The sequence below is a fragment of the Semicossyphus pulcher genome, unplaced genomic scaffold, assembly GCF_022749685.1.
Source record: "Semicossyphus pulcher isolate SPU_LCO1_2020_fin unplaced genomic scaffold, fSemPul1.0.p SCAF_3, whole genome shotgun sequence".
In the NCBI taxonomy this organism is placed as follows: domain Eukaryota; kingdom Metazoa; phylum Chordata; class Actinopteri; order Labriformes; family Labridae; genus Semicossyphus; species Semicossyphus pulcher.
In genome coordinates this window covers 9635128-9649524 of record NW_027211704.1, presented here as the reverse complement: position 1 = coordinate 9649524, position 14397 = coordinate 9635128, and the positions used below count along the sequence as shown (strand labels likewise).

At 42.4% G+C, this 14397-nt stretch overlaps 1 protein-coding gene across 1 annotated transcript in view; it reads left to right on the top strand.

Moving 5' to 3' along the window:
• Window positions 1-14397, top strand: part of grip2b (glutamate receptor interacting protein 2b) — a 290436-nt gene that overhangs the window by 238827 nt on the left and 37212 nt on the right. The window contains exons 2-6 of the mRNA XM_069678196.1: window positions 5030-5107; window positions 10268-10403; window positions 10492-10644; window positions 10921-10997; window positions 11826-11901. Of these exons, the coding sequence (XP_069534297.1) occupies window positions 5030-5107; window positions 10268-10403; window positions 10492-10644; window positions 10921-10997; window positions 11826-11901 (520 nt within the window). The remainder of the gene's footprint in view (window positions 1-5029; window positions 5108-10267; window positions 10404-10491; window positions 10645-10920; window positions 10998-11825; window positions 11902-14397) is intronic.

The window sequence follows — 14397 nt, the reverse complement described above, 5'->3', positions numbered from 1 at the left end:
CAGTGTCCGACAAAGCATGATTTAGCTCTTACTTACTGAGGTACCACCAACAGCGTTTTTACTGTTACTGCGTGGTGAGCCTGCACTTTGAAAATGTACAAAGAGTAGTTGGATCTGTATGATGACATCCTTCCTGTCAGCCCGCCTCGCCTGTGAAGTCATTACTGTCTCTGCTTGAAAAGATGCTGTCCCTGTAAGCATTATGCCCGAGCTGCTGCTGCTGCAGGTGGAAAATCTGGCCTGATGCCGCGTCTATAACTCAACCTGTTCAGTAAGCCGACAGCGCCAGCAGTCATTAGCCTAATCACATTCAAATTATTCACCAGCACGCGCTAATTTATCAGGCAGAGCCGGAGAACGGAGAGAAAAGGCAGCTGAAAAGAGACCTGAAAAAGGAAAATGTGTCAGACTCGAGCTGGTGTGTATCCATTCAGAAAAAAATATTAGTATTAACAGATCATGCAGTCTGCTTCCAAAAGCCTGTTGTGACAAACATGTTTGCAGTGTGCTGATATCTCAACCACCAAAAAACTCTGGCACGAGAGATTTGTGTGTTTGGAGGATTCAATCCGCCGGGAGGAAAATAATGTGACTAAAGCAGTTTGTCTTACATCCAGCCACAGAGACGGAGACGGCCAAGCTGCCCCGGGCCTTCTTTATGTCTCAATGTGTGTGTATGTGTGTGTGTGTAAGTCACTGTTTGTATAACAGTATATAGGACCTGTATTTGTACACACATTAGTCTATGCAGTGTGTTTCTGTGTGTGCACATGCAGGTGTACATTTTGGTGCCTAAATCCTGTTGGGTATGCATCACTCTGCTGTGCGTGTTAATGTGTGTGCATGCTTTTCTGTTTATGTGTGTTTGTGTCTGCGTGAGTGTTGACGAGCAGCCTCTGGGGTCCATTACGCCTGTGACAGCCCCCACAGCAGGAACGCTGCCAGCCAGATAACTAATGAACGCAGTTTAAAGAAAAAATTGAATCCACAACTTGTGAATTATTAAAGCTATTACACCTCTGTGAAGATCGCTAAACTCCGAAACACGACAACAACGACCTCCTTTCCTCCGTCACTGCCGCGGAGAGGCGTGATTTCTAAGCATTAGCTGAGGGAAGGCATGCATATTTCAGAGGGGAAAGAGTTGACAGGAAAATGTGTCACGTATGGAAACCGGTGGAAAACACTTTTCAATTTGAAGTTGTTGGTAGGTAGGAAAGTGCGTGTTGTTTGGCCGAATAGAGATGTGTTATGGCAAATATCTGGCAATATGATACTTGACCTGGCCTTCCAAAGGCTTTCCTGTTGCTCGCAAAAATATACTTGGAAGTGAGATACTAAAAGTTTACAATTCCTTTTTTTTTATTGGTGTAAAAAAAAAAGAAATAAACAAACAAAACCAACTGTAACAATTCTTAACGGCTATTTTACAACCTGCTGTGAAAGGATAAGGTTAGGACTCGTCACAGGGCAAATAAGTGAGTGAAAAATCTGCACGCTGACAGTTTGAATGAGTGAAAACACTAGTTACGCTTAATGATGTCCTGCATACAGCAGCTTGAGTCATAAAAAACGAACTATTGCAGCTTCTCGGCTTCTGTGAAACGGAGACTTGAAAGAGAGCTCGTGGAGCAGAGTATAATTTAAAGAAGAATTAAAGGCGCAGCGTAATGGACGGAGGATTTTACAGGACACTCTGCATTTTAACGCCCTTTCTAACTTCTCTCCTCTGTTGATAGTAAGCTGGTTTAAATGCTGCGCGAGGTGCTGAAAAGCATTAAAAAAATACACATTTATTCCTCAAACCAGGCAGAGACAGGAACGTTGAAGCCGTGGTGTAATCGTCCCTGATTATAATGCAACTTAATGACACTTCTGGAGTAGGGCATGAAAGTAGCTGAGAATCGGTTTATGAATTGTTAACGTCTCCCCACCCCTCTGATGGAGCAGAGGTTGTAAAGTAGGACACATCCTCTCCCCCCCCCAAAGGGCCCAAACAACAACAGGCTCAGCTCCACAGCTGCTGTCAAACTCAGTTAAAGAGTGCGGCTTTGCAAAATACTTAATATCCTGCATATAATATAAATGAGACTCTAAAATGTGTGCAACAGAATCTAATAGTGCTCAAGAATAAATGCTCCTGACTCCTTTACAGCTAAAATTATGAACTCTTAAACACATTGTGATAAAATGTTCGGAGAATAAAATAATTCATCACCTAAAATGTGTTCCAGAGAGGCTCAAGCTTGCACTGCTGAAGAAAAGGAAAGTAATAGCAGCATAAACTGAACTAGAGCCATAAACTGAACATGAGAAGAAGTATATAAGACTGTAAGTGGACAAAGCTGTTGGACTGCTGTGTTGATGCCTTGATTTGCATATTTTGTCCATCCCAGAAGTGACCGGATTTGGATGAGAGGGTGACGCAGGACAGGAGCCTGCTGGCCATCAGAAACAATGCAGAGTTAAGGTTGTTCCCCACTGGCTTCAATTTTCAGACTCTGCATCCACAGACCTACTGACAGGGATTTGAACAGTGCCTCCTACAGGCATCACTCCATATAAACACCTCAATCAGAATTAAAACGCCCAAACTGATTGAAATTTAAATCACTTGCAGAGGTTTTAAACCTTTTCATAAACCCATCAAATTAAAAATTGTTCCATGTAAACGATTTGACCCGATCACATCCTGACTGCGTTCTTCTGAGCATGCCCTCCGTCTTGACGCTAATGCGTGTTTCACAAGATAGCAGCATCCAAGTTAAACTGGACAACCTCAGAGAGCATAGTTTGGACGGCTGGATACGGCTGATACATTGACGGCTGATACGTTGCTGTCACGCTGTCGTTTGCTTAAAGGGGACATATTTTAGCTATGCAATCAATTCTCTATTATTCTAATGTGTTTTTGAATCTCGTTGGTAAAGTTTGTTTTCTTTTATAAATTGTCTACATATATTAAGCCTCTCCTTCCTCCTGAAACAAACAAGCTGTTTTGCCATTCAAAGGTTACACCTTAGCCACGATTAGCTGACAGTATTTGGAGTGACCGCGTAGCCCCTCCCCCACCTGTGCGATCCCATGTGGGGGAGCGGCCGGACTGCACTGTCACTCCAAAGTTGTAGAAAACATGGCTGCTCTAGGATTGGTTGTTCGGCCTTATATGTACGAGCCAGAATCGCCAGGAGGTATCGGAATTTTATGACGACTTGACTGGCGGGTGAATGACGATTGACCGATTTCAGCGAAAGCAAGGATCTACTTAGAAACCTGCAGCTGTTCTGAGCGGCCCATTTCAATGTTATTGTAAAAATAAAGAAGGAATTTTGGGAAAACACACAGAATTATGCAGTTTTCATTGTGAACAATAAACACCCAAAAATGTGAAACCCATGCAAAATATGAGAACATCCAATTAAAAGATATGGCCCCCTTTAATGGCAACACAACAACGGCAACTACTGCACTGAACAGACGATAGATCTCCATCTTGAGCTGATATAAAACGCGTCGAACCGAATGCATAATGTCACACAGTTGTTCCCCCATTCACCCCATGTAAACAGTTGACCCAAAATCTCTTCAATCGGAATGACAAAGAAATGTGCATGTTAACCCTGCTGCTGTTCGAGTGCAGCTCTGCTGTTTGCTTCTATGTTCTCTGCCTTGTTTCAGAAGATTCACATGCATGAGTGTTTCCAAAAAGCAATAATGACTTCTTGCAGCCTGTGCCGTTAATTCAGCACTTTTAAACAGACACATGTGGAGATCTGAAAAGAACTGAATTTATAACTTAATCAAATATTAAAATCCTCACCCGTCTCTGCCAGACACTATAAACCAGGACATCTGTTCCCCCCTGTGACACGTAACAATGACGGCCTCTGTTTCACCGTCCAAGCACTTCATCACTACTTCACAATTGGCCTCGCTGTGTCCTTACAAATGCGTCAGACTAAACAGACTGAGGAGGAGAATCTTTCCGAAACGTAATCGTCTTACAAGGCGTGTGTACAGGGTGCATTGCACTTGTGATAGAGCTAAGTAGATTATACTTGAGGGAGGTTTTTGGATGTATTTACATAGCATTTATGTACAATTCTTGCAGATTTTACACTTGTCAGGGTGGAAACACCCTAGAAACAGCTTTTACAGAGAGCTCTTAAGGCGAGGAGAGCCACTGTGGATGCACCTGTTCAGGAAACCTGGATCTGAAGTGTTTAAGAAAACATTAAGGATGAACAGGTGCGTCATTACAGGCACTTGGAGCAGCGTTAATCAGGCTCACTGCTGCACTTTGTTAGCCTCACGTGATGTGCTAACACTAAAGAGAAGACCTGTCACTGTAGGAAACTTCAAGGCGGCCATGTTTGACTGTTTGTTTAATGGCCAATTTCTGGCCTTATTCAGCCTGTTACAGGTTTAAAAAACAGCAGAAAGTGAGTTAGAGAACTATTATGTTCATCAGTAGCATCGTGTGGGGGGACCGTGGAGAATTGGATGAGGGGTGTGTAGAGGAGGAAGATGTGATTCATGAGGATAGAAGGAGGAGAAATGCACTCAGGAATCAGTGACTCTTGCCACACACACGATCCGTTCTTTTTGTTTGTTTCATGCTTTGGAGGGAGAACAAAGTCTGACACTTCAGATGGTGGGTGTTTATGGATGAAGGTGATGGAAGCCTGTAACACTCTCTGTACTCTCGCTAAGATCTCCAAGCAGCTTATGTCACAGGTGTCACTTGTCAGTGTTGTTGCGTATTTGGTGGAGAAAAACCATGATCCTATTATATTAATATTATAACAGAAAGTAAATGCAGTAGTTTGACCTCTGACCCTTCAATGTTCTCGATCATGCGTTGGTCTGAAGTTGCTCAACGTCCTCTTGGATCCATATTCTTTTTCAGCCTGTCTGTCTACAGTTTTGAGGAAATATTGTTGCTTTAACACTTTAGAAACCACAAAATAAACTAATCAGAAGTTTACTGATGTTTCCTAACCTTTTGTTGTGTCTCTCTTCTCTGCAGATGACGGGCCGTATGGGAAAACAAAGGATATCTCTGGTCCGGAGCACAACATGACCTCGAGAAGACACAGTATACCAGGTATACCAATATCTATCTAGCTATCCATCCATCCACGGTAATGAAATCTCATCTCAGATCTTTCTGACACTGATTCCTGAAGCAGAGTTCAGCAACCACAGCATATTCTCAACAGGGTCACAAAAAACATCAGGATCTGATGGCAGGGTGACCTAATGACTGTGTCCCTGAGTGAAAAGTGGTCTGACAAACATTTGATTGTAATGTTTTAAAATTGATTTAATTTATGTTGCCACTAATGTGCTGAAGTTTAGCCTCCGATGCTGTTTATCGTCGCCTTAAAATATGGATATATACCCGCAGGGGAAACTGCTTCAAATAAGTAATCCTGACTTAAAGCTCCTGTGAGGAACTTTCAGTTTGTTGACTTTGGCGCCCCCTGTGGACAAAGCCGTACCTCTTTGCTGATTTTTTTCCACACAGAACTCTGTGACGGCTGCAGAAGTACATTTTTCCGTGGTTCTGAATCTCACACCGCCACACCTGTTTTACCTGCACCCGGCACTAATGCTTTCTTCTTTTTTTGTAATTTAAGCTTTCAGATGAGCTGCAGCCACCGTCTGGCGGCAGTACCACATTAATAAAAGGCATTGGGAAAAACAATGGAAAAAATATATTCGAAGAGGAGATAGTAGTCGCATTAACTTTTTTGAACTTTAATGACTATTTGAATATTCAGAATTAATGACCCATCCCCAGCCTGCGCACCACCCTGCCCCCCCCCCCCCCCCGTGGTGTAACATTGACAATAAAACAGTGAATTACATCTGGTCAGTATCTGTCCTTAATATGCTGCCAGTAAGAATTTCATGTCCTCACAGTTTCAGAATGAAAACAGTGCCTTATTTTTTATCTCCGTGTCCCATAATGAAAATAATGCACTGTTTGAATTATGTTTTGGTTTCTAGGCTCTTTTCTTCTCAGCTTTTTATCTTTAACACATCAAATAACCCATTTCTGTTCATCTCCTGAAGCAGCTTCTGCTGCCTTCTTATCACCTCGTCCAAATCCTGCCATTGAGTTTCCCGCACTCTCTCTCTCTGACTCTATTTCCTTTTCTATCCCTGTTTCTTTTGTAGTTTTCCCTCTCCTCTTTATCAGTCTTCCCTGCACAGTTACGTAACTCCATGCTCAGCCCCAGTGTCACCTTCCTTCAAAGACATACAATCACACGTCTTTCACTTCTCGTAAACACTTTCCTGTTGCCTCTGATTCCTGTTTCTATTACGCGACTACAACTCCATAAGCATGTATTGTAACGTGTCTGTGTATGAGATGGATAATGTCTGCGCTCATTATCATAAAAAGGTATCAAACTTTCCTCAGCATAATAGAATTCATTTCAGTGTTTCCTCCTGTGAGGTGTAAAACTCTGCTCCCCGAGCATCAGGATGAAGTGGTAGATTAAACTTTATGGGTCCCAGCGCGCTCCGCTCTGCATGTCTGAGGGAAAACTCATTTTGTGATGGATTCAGCTCAGAAAATATTCACGCCATCAAACTACAAGTGTTAAAGTGTTGGTGCTTTTATGCAAATATGTTTAGTACAAGGACTAATGAATGAATGAGTGCCTTTCTGCAGATAATGTGTGTGTGTGTGTTCCTGTTTGAATATGTGTGTGTTGTAATACCCACCAGAGATAACTGTGGTGTGCAGCACCTCACGGATCCGCTGTGTCGCCTCAGGGATTTACCTAATCTAGCCATCTATCACACCCAGGCCTCCTCTCACCTGTGTGTGTGCGTGTGTGTATGTGTGTGTGTGTGTGTGTGTGTGTGTGTGTGTGTGTGTGACTGAAGACACAGAGACAGAATGAGATACAGCTATTTATCTGCAACACTCATGCAGCAATGCTTCCTGTTCGTGCGCGTGTGTGTGCATTTGTAAATGAGACAGATACGTGTTATCGATCGGCACATCTTAAATGTTTTATTTAACGACATGTGACCCACTCGTTTACCAACCAAGGCTCTTCCGCTTCTTTGAAGCGAATGTCTCAAACGTGATGTGAACTCTCATGTCGTTACACGATCGTACCTGCAAACACCTCTCGCTTTGCTGCTACATTTCATTACTCATCTTATAGCATATTGCACTTTTGAAACAAACATCATCAACATGATTCGTTCCCTAACAGCTGCTGTAAGCGTTATCTTTAAAGTGGCTGCCACAGATGTGTTACAAAAACAAAGTGTCAATGAAATGAGAAATGTATCATCGTAATCTGCAGCCACTCACAGTGTTATACAGGGCATTATAGAGAGGTTTGGCTCATTGTCACTGTACGCAACCTCAGCAACAGACTACAGACAGAGACAGGTTTGTCCCAGACCGCTTTGTCACATAACTCTAGACCAAGACTAGCAGCAACGCAAAGTTTCAAAAGTAAACGGCAGTAAGAGACAGGTGGTTGAACATTTAGCAGGCAAAGAGCCACACATTTCCCTTAACAGTGCAGGGACGACTGCAGAGACCAAATAGACAGCTACTAATTATAACTTGACTGTTACCGCTTCTACTTTACAAAGGTTAGCACACATGACTTTAGTCCTAAACTTCGATCTCTTATCTGTTAAATAGTCACCTTTATATCATCAAAGGTCGAGTTTTGGTCTCTGCTTTAATATGTTAAAAAATGAAAATAGATTTTCACTTTAAACTGGATGATTACACCAGGGCCTGTTTTGCGTACCTGAGCTCCCATAGATCAGAGTAGTGTTCCTGTCAGACACAGGTAAAATATCAACATGCCGGCCTGTGCTCGGGCTAATGAAAGAGTTTGTTCTTCAAAAAGTTTCTTCAATTGTCTGGAAGTCGTTCTGTTGTACAGCTTCTGACCCCGTGCAAACCACTGAAGTTTTTGGCAACTAAATCCAGCAGCACAAGTGATTTATACATGGATTGGAAACGCAAGTTGCACAAGGCAGCAGCAACATTGGTGGTGTCAGATTTATTTTAATCATAATTCAAAGAAAGTGTGAAAAACGTCCTTTCTTCTATTAGCATACATAGGCTAAAGTTTATATATTAGCCGTCCTGTGGTGTCCGTTTCTCCCCCCTTACTTCCACAGGTGGTACACAGTTGACTAAACTACTCAAAATTCAATGAAAGTGGTGATCAGCAATTGTCTATGTTCAAATGCCTCGTGTGGAGGATATCATAACACCTTGAAGCAATGAAATGTAAAACACAATATTTATGATTGATGAAAAAGTCAGATTTGACCCGAACACAGCAGGAGGGCTAGTATATACTATGAACACTAAACACGACTTGTTGTGCCATCACAGTCTTATCAGATGTCTTACATTGTCTGTGTTTAATTCCTCCTTTAAATGCGGGTTGATAATTTGCACCCAGCCTGATTACATTAAATGTCAGGTAACTCTGCACACTGTGACAGAGAGACTAATCTTCTTTGTGAACTTTTGTCACGAACTCTAAACTACACAGCAGCAGGAGGATGAAGGTGAGCTGAACTCTGCAGCTCCCAAGTCAACCCATTAAGTTGTTTACCTCACAGAGACTCGACTGCGGCTGAGAGGAGCTGGGCCGCTGCAGTTAGATGTTAGAAAAGAGGTTGCAACTAATTTTTTCCGGATATTGTGCTGCCTTTGTTTAAACAGCAGTTTAATTAAGTGTTCAGGGAGTAGAGAACTGTGCAAGAGGTTTTTGTCCTCTTTTTGAAAGGAGTCAGATCGGTCCACCATTTTTTTTAAGCCTCTTAACACAGTCCACAGAGATTCCCCTTCAGAGAGTTCACTGGAAGGTTGTCGTTTTACATCAGTTACTGACTGTCAAAATTTAAATGTTAAATGTTAAATTAAAAGTGATAAAAAGGAACACGTTACATAATTTAAAAGGCCATTTTTAGATATTCTTTAGATACATTTTTAAAGAAAAAAGTAGAGTGAGTGTGATACTCACATTTTGTTTAGGATTACACTTTGTTGCATCTGTTTTCAGGTATTCCTGACATTTGTTTGATGCTACTTTTTAGTAGCATTGAGGTCCCTTAGGCCGGAGATATACTTGCTTTTTAACCTTGTCTTCACGTACGCTAATGTAATTGTGCACATACTTGTCTATGCACTCCACGTGTTACTGGAGGATACCTCTAGAGGGCTGTACCTACCGTATGTGTGGGATGTAAACAACAGACATGGAGACACTCGAGGAGGTTACGATGTTCATTCTGAGATCACGGCAGAAACTGCGACAGCTTTCGTGTGTTTGGTAGACAGAACACACCGTCTGCACCGTCCCCACTCCAACATGTTCCTCCCTCCGTGCACGGACGTAACAGTCCAGGACTCAGTCTCCAGCTGTTTTGACAGGCATGTTTGTCTCTGTGCAGTGGCAGTGACACATCGTACAGATGTGGATAACTGAGGACTTGGTCTATCAGCTTGTCTTTCTGACATTGTTGTCCCTGCTGCTGTGTTGACCCTGTCACATCCCCTCTGCCTCTACCCTACTGTTCATGTGTATTCTGCATCTTGCGGCCACATAGCATTCATTTTTGAGGACCTGCACAGCAGACGCTCCAAACAGATGCAGGGCACATGGGGCAGCCATCATGCGTAGTTAAAAGCGAGTATATCTCCGGCTTTATAGTTTCTGTTTGTGCCAATAAAAAAAAAGCCCCCTTGTGACCCCGCACAGGATAAGCAGTATAGATAATGGATGAAGAAAGAACAGCCTGCGATAGATGATTTATATGATATACTCTGAAGCGTGGTGTGACATGTTGCTGTTACTGATGATGATTAAAGCCTTTCTGTTTCTCCTGTCAGGAACTTTTCAAGTGGAATGATTGTAGATGAGGCTTTATAAATGTTCTTATCTAAAGTTTGTCTTGTCTGATGTTCACATTTACTCTTTAGAAATGTCAGCTTACTGTCTTATAACGAGTGGACGGAGGATCTGTGTCTTATTCAAGGACACACAGCAGCAAACGTCTTGAGATTTCTCTTCCTTGTATCTCGGCCTGCCGGATATGGACGGTCAGATATCAGCCACTAACCTCTTATCTCTCTGCTGTGTTTCGTGTGTTTGAGTGTGTGTGTGTATACGTCTTTGTACACATGTCTTTGCATGGCCACGTCCACCTCCTGTGTTCTGTGTGTGTATTCGTCTTTATGTGTGTTTTTGGTTAGAAGCTCTGCGGGGGGTAACCATGGTGGAGCTGGTGAAGAAAGAAGGCAGCACACTGGGCCTCACTATCTCAGGGGGAACAGACAAGGACGGGAAGCCGCGGGTGTCGAACCTACGGCCCGGAGGACTGGCGGCCAGGTGCGTGCAACACCAACAAAGAAGTCTAGGGATAAATACACTCCGACTTTCTTGATATTCTGTAATTATACATCCCATTTCTGTGCAGGAGTGACCAGCTAAATGTTGGTGACTACATCAAGTCAGTGAACGGCATCAATCTGACCAAACTGCGGCACGAAGAGATAATCAGCTTACTGAAGAACGTAGGAGAGAGAGTCCTGCTGGAGGTGGAGTATGAACTGCCCCCTACAGGTACAGAGTAGTTCACCTCCATATTACACTGTTACTGTATGTTCTCTAAGGACAGGCGTGCATTTCAAAGTAAACTATTTCTGGTGGTGTAATTATATAGAACAATATGTTGTTCCTACAGTTTTCATTTGTCTTCATGAAATCATTATTCTCCATTAGCCAAATGAAGTGATCAAAACCTTAACTGATGTGATTATAGAGCAACAGAAGTACATTAATCGAGGAAATGCACTTTAATTGCCTCATTTTCTCTCCTTCTCTTTATTCCACCAGCACCAGACAGCAGCTCAGGGGTTATATCAAAGACAATCGACATCTGTTTGCACAAAGAGGGGAGCAGCTTTGGCTTCGTCATGAGAGGTAACCACCAGGAAAATGAGACAATTACTGCATGTTTGGAGAACTGTGGGAATAGTGAAGACAGACGAGACAGCAACCTGGAGTGATGTTGCTGAATGCAGAGACTGCTGTAGACATTACCTTGTTTATTTGTGCAGTCGAAAGATAGACTGTATAAAAAGATGTCCGACATGACAGCTCAAACTCTCTCTATCGCCCCCTGCTGACCGGCTGCAGTATAGGTCATAAAGCCCGCCTCCTCCATGTTAACAGATGGGAAATGAGTCAAACTATAAAATCAAAATACACATCAATTTTTCTCAAACATGGTTTCTGTCATTATAGTAAGTTCTTATCATGCTGGTTTATGTCCAAGTGTTATTTGAAGCTACAAAAAGGGGGTGTGACCTCATGATTGACAGCTCAAATCGTGCTCCTGCAGCGTTCTGTTCCCGTGTAGGGGAGGAACGGCGAGAGGAGTCGTAACTAACACTAACACTACAGTCATTGAGCTTTCCATGAGCATGAATATCTGCTTCAGACCAACACAAGAAGCGGTTGTGCTGCAGACTGAGCCCACCTGAGGGCTCCAACACGTCCAGGCCACAAGGTCAATGTGTGTTTTGGGTACAATGATAGGAGGTGGAGATGTGTCGTCCATCTTTATATATAGTTACTGAGTGTAAAAGGAAAGAAAAGTAAGAAAAATGTCACTTATCTTACATCGAACACTTATGACTAATGATTAACAGAAAGGCAATGCATCCTGGTATGAGTCTGGTGTTTATTGTCATCAACTCTAATATGTAACTCATACTCTAACTCTGATAATCTCTACACTCTCTGTAGGTGGTACACACGAGGACTGGCACAAGTCTCGCCCCCTGGTGGTCACTTACGTCAGGCCAGGAGGTCCTGCAGACAGGTGACACTGACTGCACGCTCATGCAACCATAAATCAATGTACATGTGCATAAAGGTTCAAACTCACACAAAGCCACATGCAAACTCACAGAAACAAACATATTCACACACATGTATTCATAATGAAACACAGCAAAGAAACAAACACGGAGAGAAGGAACATATAGGTCTCGTGTGGGGGTTAAAAGGTCAAAGGTGCCATAAAAAAAGGGTCTGGAAAATGTTTAAAATCCCACGAAGCCGTGAAATAATCAGCAGCACAGCTCGGCCAGTTCCAGTCAGAGTCTGGGACATTTTTTCGGTTCCTTCATGTGAATAAACCCCGAGGATAACAGTGTCATTTCTTGTGACTGTCACTGGTGTGCTGACAGTTATGTGTTACTCACGGCTGCAGCAGCATGAATCACCTCATATCCCTTTAATGTTGTCATCCCGTGTCTGTCTCAGTCCTCATGTTTTAGAAATAATCCACGACGCGCTCGTGTAAATGTCAGCTTTGTGACTGTTTAACTGATCAGCAGGGATTCAGCCTCCTGAAGATCTGATGAGAGAAGTCTTTCACATTCTTACTGTGAAGATACTCCTCTGCAAAGGAAACGATGCCGCTAACATTTCTATTTTATATGAGCGGAATTACGAAAGCAGTTTCTACATGATATGAATTTATAGGGTGAAATCTACAGAAGCAGGGCCTACAATCTATACATTGATACATTTCTGATTTGGTCAAATAACTGTTAAACTTCCTGACTCGACTTTGGCCTGATTGGACGGTAGAACTTCTGGTTATAATTGGTTGTTTGGCTATTTTCAGTTGTGAGTATGATGTAAAATTGGGGCCAGCAGCATGGCTTCTTCTCTCTGCAGGAGGGAAATATTCTGATTAATTTTGTCCCAATGAAGGAAATGCACATTCATTTTACTTGATTCATTTCTGCTCTGCTACATGAGTATTTATCAACCATGAAAAGCAGACCAACTGCAGAGTAAGAGTCTGTATCTGTGGCTCTCTCTCATTCCCAGCTTGTAAAATACAGCGGCATGTTCAGTGACCCAACACTGTCCCCTCTGTCATTTACTCTGGACGCTTATTGAAGTCAGGTGTCTTAGTATGCAAAGTGCAAAAGCCCACTTTGAGTGTTGGTCTTATTATATGGATGGGTCAAACAAACAGGAGACTGAGGCTCGATCCCGTGTGACACCAACCGTCAATGTTAAATTATTCTGATGCACATTAGCATTGGAGGACACAGTACAAAACTTCATTAACTTGAGTCAAAGTACAGATACTCCTGCTCAAATATTCCTCCAAAACAAGTGAACGTTGCTTTTTTGTAGGCCATGATGAAGTTTGCGAATCATTCTTCATTTCAAAAACCTCAAACATGAGCTTAAGATACGGCCATGGGTGCCCAGGTGGAGAATCGTCATCCTTCTCAGCCGTAGCCGTCATTGAGGACTTTAAGCAGTGACGGCTGAGGGACGGCTACAGTGCCCGTGAAACCTTCCAACGGGTTGCTGTAGTGGTAGAAATCTAATGTCACTGAGCAACGATTTGATCTGGCAACGCATGACAGAAAAAACTGTCAAATATACTAATAATCCATGCAACAACTAAGGTACATAAACGAAATGACAGTGTCAAATAATTACTGCTTACTCTGTGATGTTGTAATGACTACGGCAAACCAGTCTTTCTCCCGTAGTAGACAGCTGGGCTACAATGACAGGAAGTGCACAACGTTGAACTTAATTTTTTCCGAATGCCGTAGCCGTCCCTTCAACCGTCACTGCTTAAAGTCCCTATTAGCACAATTAAATGAACTGCCTGATCTGACTGATGTTTGCTCTGCAAACACAGAACACTACACGAACACAGTTTGTTGTCTTTTGGATTTAGAAAAGAAAAGAAAATTCATCAGCGCAACTTCAGAGCAAAAGTAACAAGAACATTCATAGAAATGAGTCAAAAGTACAATATTCGCCTTTCAGATGTAGTGGAGTAAAAGTCATGAGTTTCCCCAAACAATAATACTCAAGTAAAGTACAAATACTCAAAAAATTTACTTAAGTACAGTACTCAAGTACATTTACTTCCTTACTGTCCACCCATGCACATTAGTAATGTAAGTTACACAAGTTAAGTTAACATATTACCTAACAATCTGGGACCCTATCAGCTAGTCTGATGACAATATATCCTTTGGGAGCAACGGTGAACATGTCGGGTGTTCTGGTTTAGCCAGCGGTACCGATAAATGACTTCCAGCCAAGACCTCCTTTTCCGTGCGCTGCATTGTTCACAGTCCAGTTAGCATCTTGAGAAGCATTGTGTGTTCAGATCAAAAGTGAGGTGAATTTGGCCCCCCCAGCAAAATAAACGGTTCACTACATGTTACTTTAATTAACTGGTCTTAAGTTTGTTGAAATAACAACATCATGATGCAGATTAGTAACAAGTAAACATGAAGCTTTGTCAGGTCCTCAAGAGGAGACG